This window comes from Merops nubicus, unplaced genomic scaffold (genome assembly GCF_000691845.1).
Source record: "Merops nubicus isolate BGI_N331 unplaced genomic scaffold, ASM69184v1 scaffold680, whole genome shotgun sequence".
Taxonomy (NCBI): domain Eukaryota; kingdom Metazoa; phylum Chordata; class Aves; order Coraciiformes; family Meropidae; genus Merops; species Merops nubicus.
The window spans coordinates 38587-52776 of NW_008580642.1; the positions used below are offsets into that span (position 1 = coordinate 38587).

The 14190-nt window shown below is 51.4% G+C and overlaps 1 protein-coding gene across 1 annotated transcript in view; it reads right to left on the reverse strand.

Annotated features, from left to right (window-relative positions):
• Window positions 1-8343, reverse strand: part of LOC103778440 (chromosome unknown open reading frame, human C9orf91) — a gene marked incomplete at its 3' end in the record, with an annotated part of 11510 nt that extends 3167 nt beyond the window's left edge. Inside the window, exons 1-6 of the mRNA XM_008948574.1 lie at window positions 8238-8343; window positions 5978-6087; window positions 5415-5522; window positions 4047-4196; window positions 2813-2923; window positions 808-888 (exon numbers count right to left, since the gene is read on the reverse strand). Coding sequence (XP_008946822.1) covers window positions 808-888; window positions 2813-2923; window positions 4047-4196; window positions 5415-5522; window positions 5978-6087; window positions 8238-8343 — 666 coding nt within the window. The remainder of the gene's footprint in view (window positions 1-807; window positions 889-2812; window positions 2924-4046; window positions 4197-5414; window positions 5523-5977; window positions 6088-8237) is intronic.
• Between the last annotated feature and the right edge of the window lie 5847 nt (window positions 8344-14190).

The following is a 14190-nucleotide window of genomic DNA, read 5'->3' on the forward strand; positions in this document are numbered from 1 at the left end:
AAAGGCAGGAAGCAGCAGCGTCCCCAGGAAGCCTTTGAAGGCCACCATGTCCTCCTGCATGGATTTTACTCCTGGGAATTTTCATCCCAGCATGGGCCAAGAGCCGTGCCCAGCACTGGGAGCAGAGTGTCTTCATCCCACAGCCACCAGCTGCCTCTTGTCCCAGCACGATGGTCACAGCCTGGCACAGAGAAACTTATCTTTATAGTTTTTAAAGTCAATATAACAATAGGTGAACTGGTGGGAGCTCCATCCCCTGGTCTGCATCAGTTGGTTCATCCAGGGAGAGGAGCAGCTTTGAGATTTTTGGAGAGTTTTACCCCCTCACCTTTCAGGCCATGGTCAGCCAGGACAACTCAGTGCAGGAGATCGTGGTGTCTGTATTTACACACCCACAGAGAGGAAAACATCTTCTGAAGGCCACGAGGATGAAATTTTTATACAGTTAACCCAGTACAGCATTTACCTATCCCTCAGGCTATCCCATTTATCTCAGGAGGACAGCTCAAGGTATCAGCTATTTCAGGTTGTGACACATGCTTCCAAAGTTTGTCCTTGACTCTAGATGACTTTCTTTATTAAAGCTGTGCCATTAATTATCCAGACACGCAGGTACCACAGGGCCTGAACAAACTCCTGCTGAAAAAAGCGCAGTCCATCCTCCTCTCAGGCTGTCCAGCTCCCCGTCCACAGCAGGGGATGCCCAGGAGGACACTCAGACACTCGGTTCTCCTTGCCCACCTCCACCCCACCAAAGCCAGGACGTAGGGGTGGACCTGTACGTGGGCTGTGCCCACCATCCTTTACCTCTCGTGTCCTCTGCAGGTCCCTGATGTGGGCTGACAGGGACTGGAGGCAGCTCTCTGGGCTGAAGTGCACGAACCACAGCTGGGATGGGCAGGGTTAAGGAAGGGGTCTTTCCACCCTGCCGCCCACCCCAGCCCTCTGCCTCCGTGCAGATGGTGGCACTGAGCTCTCAGGAAGAGGAGCTGAGGCAGCTGGTGCCCAGGGGATGCTCAGGAACCAAACAACACACCTCAGGGCTGATTTTAAACCAAGAAGGTCCAGGCTAAGGGAAATCCTCAAGGTAAAGGGGAAGAGAAGAGGGGTGGCAGGGAAGGGGACATTGCCCCAAGGGCAGCCAGTCCTCCTCTCACACCTCCTCCACCCTGGGAGGCTGACAACTGGGATAACCCAGGGCCATTACCCATCACCCATCCCAGAGGCCTTACACCTAAATAAACTGGTGGGTTACCTTGACTTAGGCTCCCCTGAACTCCTTCCAGCTTGCTTTCCTCTGTTTCTAGGGATTCATTCCATTTCTTTTTTACATTTCCTGTACTTGGTGCATGTCTGCAGGACAGGGGCATTGTTTGCAGAGTCTACCAAGAGCAACGTGTTGGGGATGTGAGTCCTGCCAGCTCTGGGAGCAGCAGCCCCTCGAAAGGCAGCCAAAGGTCTGCCCTCATAGATCAAGTCAAGCTGCCACCATCAAGGGGGTTCAGGAACAGCACAAAAGCTTGGGAATTAACATGGATCTGACACTGGAGCAGAGAGAGAAAATGTAAATCCCCCTTGGGTTGTCTTCTGCTCCCAGGCAGCTCTTGGGCACGCAAGTAAAGGGGAAAGCTGGTTGGATTAGTCCTCAAATACTGAGGTCTAAAACTATGCTGCTCTGAATAAACACATAATTTACATGATTTACATGTAATTAAGTGTTTCTTCCTCATTCTCCATGACTGCACCCCTGCCAGTCCCCCTGAGGTACTCCCTGCCCCCTTCTCTGCCCAGCCTCGGGTCCCCCTCCTTTTGTATTTCATGTCTCTCTGTACATGGGGAGGTGGGGTGGGGTCCACCAGCAAATCTGGGAGACCATCCCTCTCACTTTGCTTTAAAACTTTCATGCTGTCTTAAAACTCCTTTCTTTCCCCTAAATCTCTGTCTAGTCCAGAAAAGGTATCTCCAAAAAGCAGAAAATGAGCCTCCCTCTGTGAGGTTTCTTCATAGGACAAGAGGAAACGGCCTCAAGTTGTGCTAGGGAAGGTTTAGGTTGGACATTATGGAAAATGTCTTCCCCAAAAGGGTTGCCCAGGGCTGTGCCAGGCTGCCCAGGGCAGTGGTGGAGTCCCCACCCCTGGAGTGGTTTCCAAGCTGTGGAGATGTGGTGTGAGGGACACGGAGCAGTGGGGACCTGGCAGCGCTGGGTTAATGCTTGGACCCGATGATCTCAAAGGTTCCTTCCAACCAAAACAATTCTATGATTCCTCAACCTGCACGTTTAAAAAAGGTCTTGGAGGTCAGAAGTGCTGGGCAGCCCCAGAGCTGGCAGTGGAGCAATGTTGTGCCTGAAGGAGGGAGCCCAAGGACACAGATGATGGGGAGAGCAGAGGCCCTGGGGTGCTGCTGGGTTAATTTGTCTCTGCAAGGCAGAACAGGAGCTCCTGGGCACAGGGACTCTGGTTTGCTCTGTGTTGGGTTTTATTTTTGCCACAGGCACATCACTGTCCCTCTGCTCATGGTAATTATCACTGTCATGTAAGTATAACACACTTCCAGGGATATTTCTCTGCCCAAAGGACTAATCCCACTACAATCTTTCAGACTCATTATTTCTAATTGCCTTTGTGCATATCTCCATCCCCTGTTATAGGAGAAACAAAAATACCTAATCCCTCAGGCTGTTCAATAGGGGAAAAAACAAATCCTAGGAATCCCACCCACTGGAATCACTCATGGACCATAACATTCAATAAATACCCCACGTCATTAGCTGCCCAGGAAGGGTATAAATGATTCCCTGTGGAAAGGATACTTGTAGGATGTTGTGTGACCCATCCAGGGCATCTGTAATCCCTAGTATTAAACTGTGTTTGAGGAAGATTTCATTGACAGCTGCCAGCCTCACATCTGTATTCATATTTATCTGTTAAAGAATGCAGGGGGAAAATTAAAATTAAAATTAATTCACATGCTTGACAGTCAAAGCTGGGCCAGGCTACAGCTACAGCCTGCAGCTGGATAATCCCAAATACCACATCTCTGAAAGGAAGGCAGTCTACAATCAGGCAGGATTGTCCCCAGCCCTCAGTATTGGCCAAGCCACCAGTAGCAGGTCTCTGTGCAGCCAGAAATCTCCCCGAGGACTATTTCTCCACAGACAAAATGTCTGAAGTGACACAGAACTGCAGTATCACATTGTCTCTCCCTCACCCAGCAGTCCCCAAAAGAAGGACTCTTCCTGAACCTCTGTGCACCCACACACTTGCCAGGTTTCCCTTTGGAAGAATCATTGCACAGCTGTCACTAGAGGTTGGCTCCAAAAGCCATTCAAACCCGTGCAAAGACCCCTCTGGATTTTGAATTGATCCTTTCCAAGATTGTTCTTTGGATCACTCCTTAGAAATTTCCATACTCCTGGGACTCCTGCAAGGACAAGTGGACAACAGCCAAAGCAGGCTGGTTGCCCCTCATGCTAACATCTCCTCCCTGTTGCCTTCTACTGCCCAGTCAACCTTGGTTGACAAGTTTTGACCTTGGTTGACAATTTTTGACCTCGGTTTGACAATTTTTGACCTCGGTTTGACAATTTTATTCCAACTTCTGTGGGCTAGGAGCTGCTTTTTGGTCTGGACCTGTTGCAGGGTCACGGTAAATGACACAAGAGAAGGCTGCTATTAATGGCAACAGGCAGCTGAGACTGCAGGGGCCGTGGGCAGAAGCAGGGCAGAAGCCAGCTCTGCTGCAAGCCTCGTGGCTTCCCACCAGCTGTAGGAGTGTGAACCATGCTCTGCAAGAGTCTTTATCTCCAGCCCCACAGGCACCCCGAGCCAGCCTGCCAGGCTCCAGCACCCACCTTCCATGCATTACAACACCTGCCCTGGCTCTGAGACAGCCCTGCTCTGAGCCTGCTGTAGAAATCTGCCTTCCTCCCCAGGGAATTACAGTCCTCACGTGCATCCAGGAGAGGAGCTGGGGCCTGGCCCTCGACAGGCTGGAGCCCTGCTCCCTGGGTGCTGGGTGCCCACCCATGAGCAGCCTCTTCTCACCTTCCTCTGGCGCCGGTCCATGACCAGGATCACAGCCAGGGTGAGTGTGACAGCAGCCAGGGTCACCAGCACACTGGCCTCCCAGGAGCGCCCGAAGGAGCACAGCTGGACTGTGGAGTAAATGTTTGTCCAGAGAGACACGTAGAAAACCTACAGAACCCCAGAGAGACTCATCATACTCAAAAAGAAACCCCAAAACTGTGCAAGTGAAAGGTCAAGGGAAGAAGGAAACGACCGGTCCCTTCTCCCCGGGCAATGCTTTACCATAAATGAACCCCCAGGAGATTTTCAGAGGGTGAGAAAGGACAGAAGTTCTTTCTAATAATAAACAGGGGAAAGAAAGGACTAGGAGGACTGAGTGAGCCCTAGTTTAGCCTAAAAAAATTACTGGTCAAAGATGGATTGTGGATTATTAATGTGTCATACCTAGGAAGGATTTCAACAGAGTTCTTCCATTTAGGTAAGAAATGCACTCACTGGGGCATACTGAGAAAGCCTCTCAGAGTCCCTGTATTTAGAAAGCTCCCATGTCAAAGCACTCAAGGTGGTGCAGAGACTACCCAATTACAGCAGTGCTCAAGTGGTGGACGCTGACACTGGGCTCAAGGACTATGCTCAGGGCTGGCAAACTTGGCCTTTACCTAAAAACAGAGAAAAATGAATTCATTTGGCCCTTATGTTCGATAGCATTGGCACAAGACATTGCCTAGAAGCAAATATGATGTGTCACAGCATCATCTTGCAATAACAAAGCTCATCCACACACTAAATGGGCACCAAAACCCCCAAAACACTGAGCACTTATTCCTACACTATTAGTGGAAGGAGGAGGAAACGTGTACCATGGTTATCCAAAAAAAATAAATGCAACCACAATGAAGGAATGGGATTTTATCACACTCTTGGCACACTGCAAAATATCAGCCTTACAGTGGATGCTAATGGCTGGGGTCTCTGCAGGAGCTTCTCTCACCAGGAGATGATGAGCAATACTAGACTATCTCCTCAGTAATCAAAATTGACTGAACCACTGGTCTTAATTAGCATGAAAACCAGAATATCTACAGATTTTTATAATCAAGTTTATAAAAAAAGTCTGATGTAGGTACTACTGCCTCAGCTTATGCTGCTTACCCAGCCACAGACAGCCCCTTTGGTGGGACTAGCAGCAAAAGGTTGGAGAAGGTGCCTGCAGAAACCCTGTGAGCTGGGATTTCCAAAGGAGCCCACTAAGAGGTGTGAAAACCAGCCTCTTTCCCAACCAAACCTCGCTCCCTCCCCAGGCACAGGAACCTCAGGGGTAGGTGCTGAGGCACCTCAGCAGGTTCCTGGCTCTGGGAAGCCTGGGGGAGACCCCCCTGTCCTTACCACGGCGATGGCGATCTGGAAGGCCCTGGAGTTGTAGAACATGTACCTCCTCACCTCAGGCTTCAGGACAGCATCCTGGAGCAACCTCCTCCACTCAGCCCCTGCCACCTGCAAGGGAGCAGAGAACTCGAGCCACCCTCGGGTTTGGGGCTCCTGGTCCCATCAGAACCTCCAGATCTCATCCATACAGCTGTCACAGCCCTAAAACTTGTGCTCCTGCCTCATCTGCAGCGAGTAATATCTCCTTGGAGAGCACAGGGTGAGTCATAAGGGAGCATCACTTCTTCATGACAACAGACAGAACAGGACACACAGTCCCAGGGATGCTCCATCCCATATGGGTGACTTCCAAGCAGTCCACCAATGTTGAATGGGTTTCCTCATGGAGGTTTAAGTCAAGATCATTACAGTTCACTTGAAGGCCACAGGGAAGTTGAACTGAAACAAGAGATTCTCCAAAAAGCAAAGCTGTCTGTGCTGTGGGTGCAAGTGCAAATGATGCTAATCCAGGGAACATCCACTTCTGCACAGTCCCCAGGGGAAGGAACACCTGAGGAGCTTACCTGAATCCCAAGGGACTTCAGTTTCTCTGCACAAAGCTCCATGTCAAAGGAGGTGGCTGAGCAGTTGTTGTCTGTGCTGAGCACCATGAGCACCTGGCCATTGAGGGGTTCTGCAAGAGCCCAAAGGAGTCATCAGCACAACCTCTGGGGTGGGTGTTTCTCCCAGCAGCCAAGGAGCAGATGGCAAAGGGAAGGCTGAGGAGTGCAGGCCACCCTGAGGTGTTTTAAATGGATCCAGAATCCCCCTCGGGACATTTTTAAAAACATCACAGGGAGCTCTGGAAGCAGCCTGATGTTCCCTGTAAGGAAACAGCCTACAAAACAGGAGGAAACCCCTAACACATTCCAGGAGGGAGCAGGCAGAGATAACATGATGCTCTGATCTTCATCAGGATGATGTCCTGTCAGTGATCCCTAGCTGAAAGGACAACGGACTCCCTCTGCTCTCAATGGGCTCTATCTAACTCTTGGAGAGATCCTCCATTGCCTACCCACTCCACCCACCACAAGAAAAAGCTTGAGCAATCCAATTAAAGTGCTTTCCAATAATCACATTGCCTGGGATGTGGCAAGGCTGCCCTGGAGTGTGAGCCCCATAGGTCCTCCAGCGTCCAGGTCCCTGCTCCAGCAGTGCTCCTGGGCACCATGGCTCTGCTGGAGGCTCTCAACGACCCGGTTTCAGATCAGTGGTGTAATAGAGAGACTCAAATTGCAGTCAGGAGCCCAAAAAGTGTGATGACAGCCTGTCCTAGATTTGTGGAGCAGGCTGCTCGGAGCTGAAGCAGAGCCACCTTGGAGAAGCAGAGGAGAGCTGAGCTCTGCAGGCATCCCATCTGGCATCCATCTAGAGTTTACACAAGCTGGGCTGCGTCAGGGGGAAGAGATTGGGTTTAAGGAAGTGGCTTGTTCAGAGGAGATCCTGTTTCACTGAACCATTTCACCAAGTTTTCCTTCCCTTTCAGAGATCTGAGGTCAGCCAGGTGTCCCCTGGGGCTGCTCCTGCTGGCACTGCCTGCTCAGTGCTCTCCCAGGCTGACGTGCAGCCTGCACTCCCCTTTCCCTTCTCTCCCCTTTCCATCCCCCATCCTCATCATCTCCTCACAGGAGTGGATGCTCAGGACAGGAGATGCCAGGGGAAGGAGGCAATGACATGACCATAGGGCGTGAATGCATCTAGTCAAAAAGGGAAGAGCAGATGCATCTGAACCCTCCAGGATAACAAGGTCCTGTCTGTTTGCCAGGGTTTACCTCCTCCTGACATAGGGGCTGTGACTATAAAGCAGGAGTTAAAACAAATGGCCTCAGCTCTCCAGTTCTCCATAGCTTGGGCCAAGTTCCTCAGCACCAAATCTGGCAAGTTGGATGCTGAGCTGAGACACCCAAGATCTGTAGAGGGGCTCAGCTGCTTGACCTCAGCTGGAGAGACAAGAGCTGCTTCACCCCTGCCAAAACTGAGGAAGCAACACGGGTGCCCTGCTGGCTGGTGGGTGGGGGTCTTGGTGAGAAGAGCCACCCGTGGCCCTGCCTCCTGTGTCTGCACAGCACCTCAGGTGGTTTCAGAAGTAGTGCTGCAGAGAGGGAGCAAATTGTTACTGGGGTAGGGGGGGAACCTGGAAAGCACAGGTCAAGTTTTCCAATGATTTCTTGACTTTTGAGGGCCAAGAGAAGAGGAATTCCAGGGTCCTGGTTTTCAATAGGTGAATATCCATTATATCCAGCTTTCCAAAAAAGTCCAGGTGTCTCCATCCTCTCCCCAAAATGCTGAAACATCCACAAGGTATGTTTACTTCTGCAGATGAGCTGCTGTTAAACAGCATCTTTGAAAAAAATCTCTCTCCTGCTGTTTGTAAGGGCACTGCACACAGCACTGCCTTCCTCCTCAAGTCCATAGGATCACAGGACCATGGAATGGTTTGGGTCAGAAGGCACCTTAAAGATCATCAGTTCCAACCCCCTGCCATGGGCAGGGACACCTCCCACTAGAGCAGGTTGCTCAAAGCCCCATCCAGCCTGGCCTTGAACATCTCCAGGGATGGAGCATCCACAGCTTCTCTGGACAAGCTGTTTGAGTGTCTCAGCACCTTCACAGTGAAAAATTTCTTCCTAACATCTAATCTAAACCTCCCCTCTCTCAGTCTGAAACCCTTTCCCCTCATTCTAGCACTACAATCCCTGAGAAGGGTCCCTCCCCAGCTTTCCTGTAGTCCCCCTTTAACTCCTGCAAGGCCACTATAAGGTCTCCCCAGAGCTGCTCTCTTACCTTTCACCCACTGCAGGGATCCTTCCTTCAGATCACTCTTACAGTAGAGGATGGAGGAAGGTGACCCATTTTTCTCAGCTCCACCAGCCTGGCTGGCATGGGCCATGCTGAAGGTGCCTCTCCTGGAGGGACTCTCTGCTGTCCTGTCAGGAATTCAGCACTTTCTCTACCTGCCTTATCTTCCACAGCTCAGCAGCAGGGCTCCAGCCCCAGGCAGCAGGTTTGCTCTCCTTCCCAGCTTGGGAAATCCTCATTCACACTCCCACTGACGACTTCCTCCAGATCCTGCTTTCCATGAGCAAGGAGCCATCCTCTAAGCCTGCAAAGAGGAAAAGAAAACCCCAAGCCTTGCAGAGGCAGCAAGCAAAGGGCAGCAGCACAGATCCCTGGGGTGTACTCTGCTCTTTGGACTCCACCCCCCGTGGATGTTATCACCAGGTAGGTGTTGCCCAGCCACCAGCCCTGTATGCACAAACCTTTTGCTGCATTTACCTTCTATTTTTTGTTAAGAGGTGGAAAAGTTACTCCTAAATAGCCCTTAAACTATCCCAATATCCTTAAATATTCCTATTTTGTAAACTATTAGGCAAGGAACAGGCAGGACTCCTCCTTGAGAAGCCAACAGGCTTTTTGCTGTCCAGAAGCAAGAGGAGCTGGTGTAAATGCCCCTCCCTGGAAGCAGGGCACCCACTCACTGTCAGGGGGATAATTCCCCACCACGCAAAGGGAACAGTGCAGATAAGGAGGAGAAGTCTCTCTGCTGAAGGCAGAGGCAAGCAGGAGCTCTCACCCAGCACAGCAAAGCCTTCCAGGGTCTTTCCTTCCCCCTCTCCTCTGCACCATGGGCTGTGCCAGAAGCCAAAGGGGCACGTCCTCGCAGCAGGCACCGTGCCCAGGAGTTTTCCAGGCCAAGGTGGCTGATGTAGGTCTCTACCCTTCTGCCAGGCCCTGTGGGTGGTTATTAAAGCCAGTGCTTGGAAGACTCTGACGTTTATTTTTCAATTATCTTCCACTCCCGTGGCTCAGCTGCATCCACCCCAGCTCTCCAAAACTATCATTTACTCCTTAACCTCCGCCCAGCCTCACTCCTGGTAAGCAAGAGGGACTCTTGGGTCCCTCACAGAGCTCATCCCAAAAAGGATTTGGGTTTGGATGATGGCTGTTGCTGCGATCACCCTTCACACAAAGCCAAGGCAGTCACTGTCTGAAGGACTATCAGAAACTGAGGCAAGGGGAACAACACACAAATTTCTGATTGCAGAAAAGCCCCGAGGTGGGCTGGAAACTCAAAGGAATCAAGCCATGGTAGGCGTTGCACAAGAGGTGTGTGCACACAGGACAGGCTCAGCACCTGCTGTGCACCAGCACGGGTGAGGACCAATCCTCCTGTATGCTGAGCAAGGCTCCCCAGCACCATTGCCTTGCTGAGCCACGTGCTCCTGAGCACGTCTCCCAGCACAAAAGGTGGATTCAGACCATGCCTTCCTCCCTCCTCTCTCCTTTTTGTCTTCAGTCCCTTCAGGTTAGCCTCAAACAGAGAGGAAGATGAGAAACAAGGCAGAGAAGCCCACAGAAAACAGCAGCAGAGAGAAAGACCAGAGGAAACGAGAAGGAAAGCTAATTAATACCTACCACCCTGTTGTTGCTGCTGTCACATTAAGTTAGAGAAGAGTCAAGGCTCTCTGGCTGGGATGTGGAGAATTTGGAATCTCTGGAGGCCAGTCCCCAGGAGACAACAGCAATGGGGGCAGCAGAGTGAGGGCAGCTCGGCTTCCCCAGCCCTTTTTGGGAGCTGCAGGAGGGCAGGAGCATTCCCCAGGCAGGACGGGCTCGCTGCCCAAAGCAGCTTTGCTTTTACCCCCTGGTGCAGCACAGACCTCGCTTGGAGCCGTTGCCTTTTCCTGCAGAACCACTGCCTGGTTTTAGAGGTGGGTCCCCCCCCAGATCTTCCTCTGCCACCTCTTGTGCTAACATGAGGGACATCCTCTCATCTCCTGCAGTCCCCTGGGTCTGTGTCACTCTACACCTTATTCTTTATGCAATGCCAACGTCTCTCTGCTGACTTTGCCTCTTTCAGGCCACGGACCTTCGTCGTAGGACACCTCCAAGCCCCTAGCTAAACAACAGAGACACATCCAGCAAGTCCTTCTGCTTCATTTCCAGAGCAGCCAGCAGAAGCTTACCTGGTCCAGCTCACCTCCTGGTCCTGGGGAGCCAGCTCAGTTCCCTCCTCCTCCTCATCCTCACTATCCTTCTTCTGCCATCATCCCACTCTGCACTGTCCAGGCACCACAATGTCCCACCACCAAGCAGGGAGGTCTCTGGTCCCTCAGTTCCAACCCGTGCTGGGGAAGTTCACTCTCTTCCTTGCATCTCCTGGGAACCACGGACTAACCAAGCAGAGAAGAGGGTGAGAAGCCTTTGCCCCTGCACTCCCTCTCATTCCCCTGAGCTGCAAGCACCAACTTGCAAAATTTCCCTTGTGCATGTGACTTTTCCCCTAGGCTGGTTTCAGAAGTGTGGTTTTAACCCTCTAGAGTTCCTCAAAAGCGCTTCCCCACCAAAGGCACAGCCACGGGAGGAGGTTCCACCACAGGAATTATACTCACCTTTTGTGGGGTGGGGGTCTAGTGCTGGAGCTGGACCCCAAAGGTCGTTAAGAGCTCAGGAGTGGCAAAGACAGAAAGGTCTCCTCCTCCTCCTCCTCCTCGATCAGCTGGGCAGGACTCAGGGAGTACAAATCCCAAGGTTGCATCAGATAAACTGCTGTGAATATATTAAGTTAAAGCCAACCGTTGATGACAGGGCTGGAGAAATCAGAAGAGGTGAAGGAAGACCTCAAGGCTGAGAGCAGCCCACAGTGTACTCAGCACCAGGTCACGTCAGAGCACAGAGGAAAAGGGATGGCAGGTCGGGTGGGCTCTGTGGCCCTCCCCCAAACAGGAGGCAGCGCTGATAAGGAGGGCGGGTGCAGGTTTCCTCTCCAGCTGCTGGACTCTGAAGCAAAGCAGGAGGCTCAGACACAGTCAGACAGACCCTCTGCAGCAGCTTCTCTTGCTGGAGAAGTCATTTGCTTTCACAGATGGTGAAGATGCTGAGAACACCAGAGGAAAGAAGCCTCACCAGCCTGGGGATTGGGGCTCCACAGCTCACCACGAGCCAGAGAGTCCACGGAGGGCAGGAAGAGAATGAATCGAGTCAGTGACCGTGAGCCTTAGCGAAGGCTTTAAAGAAAACTTAAAAGCCCAGAAGCAGCAGCTTTGTTGCAGTGCCCGTGTGCACTTCCTGGAGGAAAGGCTGCTCTCCTCTCGGGGGGAGGAATTTCTGCAGCCCTGCTGGCTCTCAGCATTGCTGAGCGATGCGTTCACCCCGTCACGGGGCTGCACGGCCAACAGGACCCACTCCAGAGCTGCTTCCCACAGCCCCACCTGGGCTCCTGGGACACGGGGAACAAGCAGGACCTCCTCCAGGTGTGGAGAAAAACCAGATAAATCCCCTCCTTGTTATCTCTAGCTCAAGGCCCAGCTCCAATCCCCACCCAAGATAGGGCCACGCAAAGCTTCAGGTTCCTTTGCCTCATCAAAGGCTTTCACCTCGTTTCCTCCTCTCCCCACCCACTCAAAGATCCTGACGGAGGGAGAATGGGACGACCAAAGTGCTTAGAAGGAGCACATCAGATAACTGCAAACCCTGGTGGGGGTAATGAACTCCAAGGCAACATTCCCAACTCCCTGCAGCGTGTTCACCCTACACCTCTTGTTCTGCAAGACCTGCGTGTATGGGCTGCTCTTGGCATCAACACCTCACCCCAGCAGCACCAGCAGAAAACTCCTGCTCCTTTGGGAGGGGGAAAAGAAGGAGAAAAAAAAAAATACCCAGACTCACAACCCCAAAGGAAAAAAGGAAATTCCAAGTTTGAAGCTATTCCAATTTTGCTGTTCTGAAGCAGCAAAAAAAAACAAACCCAAAACACACCATTAAATCTTTAGGAGCTCTTGGGCTTAAGAGTCTTCCTTCTGAAGGGTTTCAAAGCATCTGTTTCACACCTGTCTAAGGAAACAAGGAGGAAGCTCCACAGCAGCTTAAACCAACCAAAATCAAAGGTAAGGTTACCCAGTTGTTTTTCTGAGATTGTTTTCCACCCAACCACCTCCCCGAGGCTGCAGCTCTGGCCCAAAGGGGATGAGGGATCTGCAGGTTGGGTTGTGAGGAATCAAGCCCAGCTCCCAGGCCAACTTGAACAGCAGGCATCAAACCACAAGCTCAGAAACCTCTGGCAGTTGTTAGTTTTCTGATCCTCTTATTAGGGGCATAATTTTGTTAGGCAGGCAAGAACCTAGCAGGGATCTTCTCAATCCAATGAGGTATCTGTAGCCACGTGGCCCACAGAATAGCCTCTAAAATATTCAGCGATTAATATATTCCAATAAACAACACATTTTAGATTCTAGCTGGCCAATAAGCTGTTATTGGATTTGCATATATGCCTTTATAGCTGGGCTTCTGAAATGCAGAGATGTGTCTGTAGCATCCCTATCCCAGCTATTAATGGTCCTACCAAAACCTGAGCATTAGAGATTTAACCTTCATTAAGCCAACTATAGGGAGAACTATAATTAGTAGCAAATAGAAAGTCAATCAGTAAACTAGAAAGGCATTTGGAGGGAGGCAAAGGCTTACAAGAAATAGGGAACTATTTATCTGTAAACCAGAAAGGGGACACTGGTAGGATCCCAGCATGGACTGGGGGTGCTTCTGCTTTGCAGAGCCCATCTGACACACTTTGAAATTGGCCCTGGTAAAAATGAAAGTCTTCCAAAAATCAAAATGAGGATGAATGAAGTGAAAGTGAATGGCAAAGCAGACCTCTGCTCCAGGAAGCCCCGTGTCGGCTGGTGGGGGATTTGAGGGTTTGTTTTATACAGAGTTAAGGCAGCTCGAGGTTTGTCTTGAGCCTCACTCAGTCATACCTCTGAAGAAGCAAGTCCTGACTCAACAGAAACCCAGAGCAAAGCTGTTTTCACAGTCTCTCTCCTACTTCCCTTGCTCTCTGTTTTCTCCCTCCAGGTCTTACCCCTCTGATAACCGCTGAGCTCCCACTGCAGCCTCCCCACGAAGGGACACCTTCCCCCCACCACCAAATGAGACCTCACCCTTCCTTCCAGCATGATGAAAGCAGCTGCCCACAGTTTTTAGGGGACAAAACCCAACCAGGCAGCCCCAGGACAGGGGACAGCAGGAGTCCAGCAGAGCCTCTGCAGCCACCCACCGTGCAGCCCCTCAACGTTCCCCCTGAGCAGCACTTCTGAACTGAATCTGGCCCGTTTCAGATGAAGCCAAATACCTCTTCTGGCCTCAGTGAATCTGGTGAAAAACTTCTGTCTGTTGGGAAACAACCTCTAATTGATTTCAAGACTTCTCTACTGTCACGAGGTCTCTCAACTAAATAATCCCTCACCTCACCATGAGCCATGTTTGCCAAACCTTCCCAGGCCCTTCGACTGGATATTGGGAAGAATTTCTTCCCTGAGAGAGTGGTGTGGCACTGGAACAGGCTGCCCAGGGAGGTGGTGGAGTCACCAGCCCTGGAGGGGCTCAGAAATGAGCAGATGCAGCACTTGAGGCTGTGGTCTGGTGGTTAGGGAGATGTTGGGGTGAAGGTTGGACTGGATGACCCTGGAGGTCCCTTCCAACCAGAGTGATTCTATGATTTGATGCTCCGTGTGTGTCTGGGGACACACTCCTCAGCCAGCTTTTGCCTATTCTGCCCCCTAAGACCTTATTCTATGTTTATTTACCACAGGGCTGGATAAACTCACCTTGTTTTGCCCCGTTTGAAGGGCTGGTAGCACACCCGTGTCCCTCCAGCTCTACCTGCAGCTCACTGCAGTCAGCCTCTCCCTGCTCATGCTGCAGCAGCCAGCACGGGCAGGTCTCACTCTTCTGATGAAAC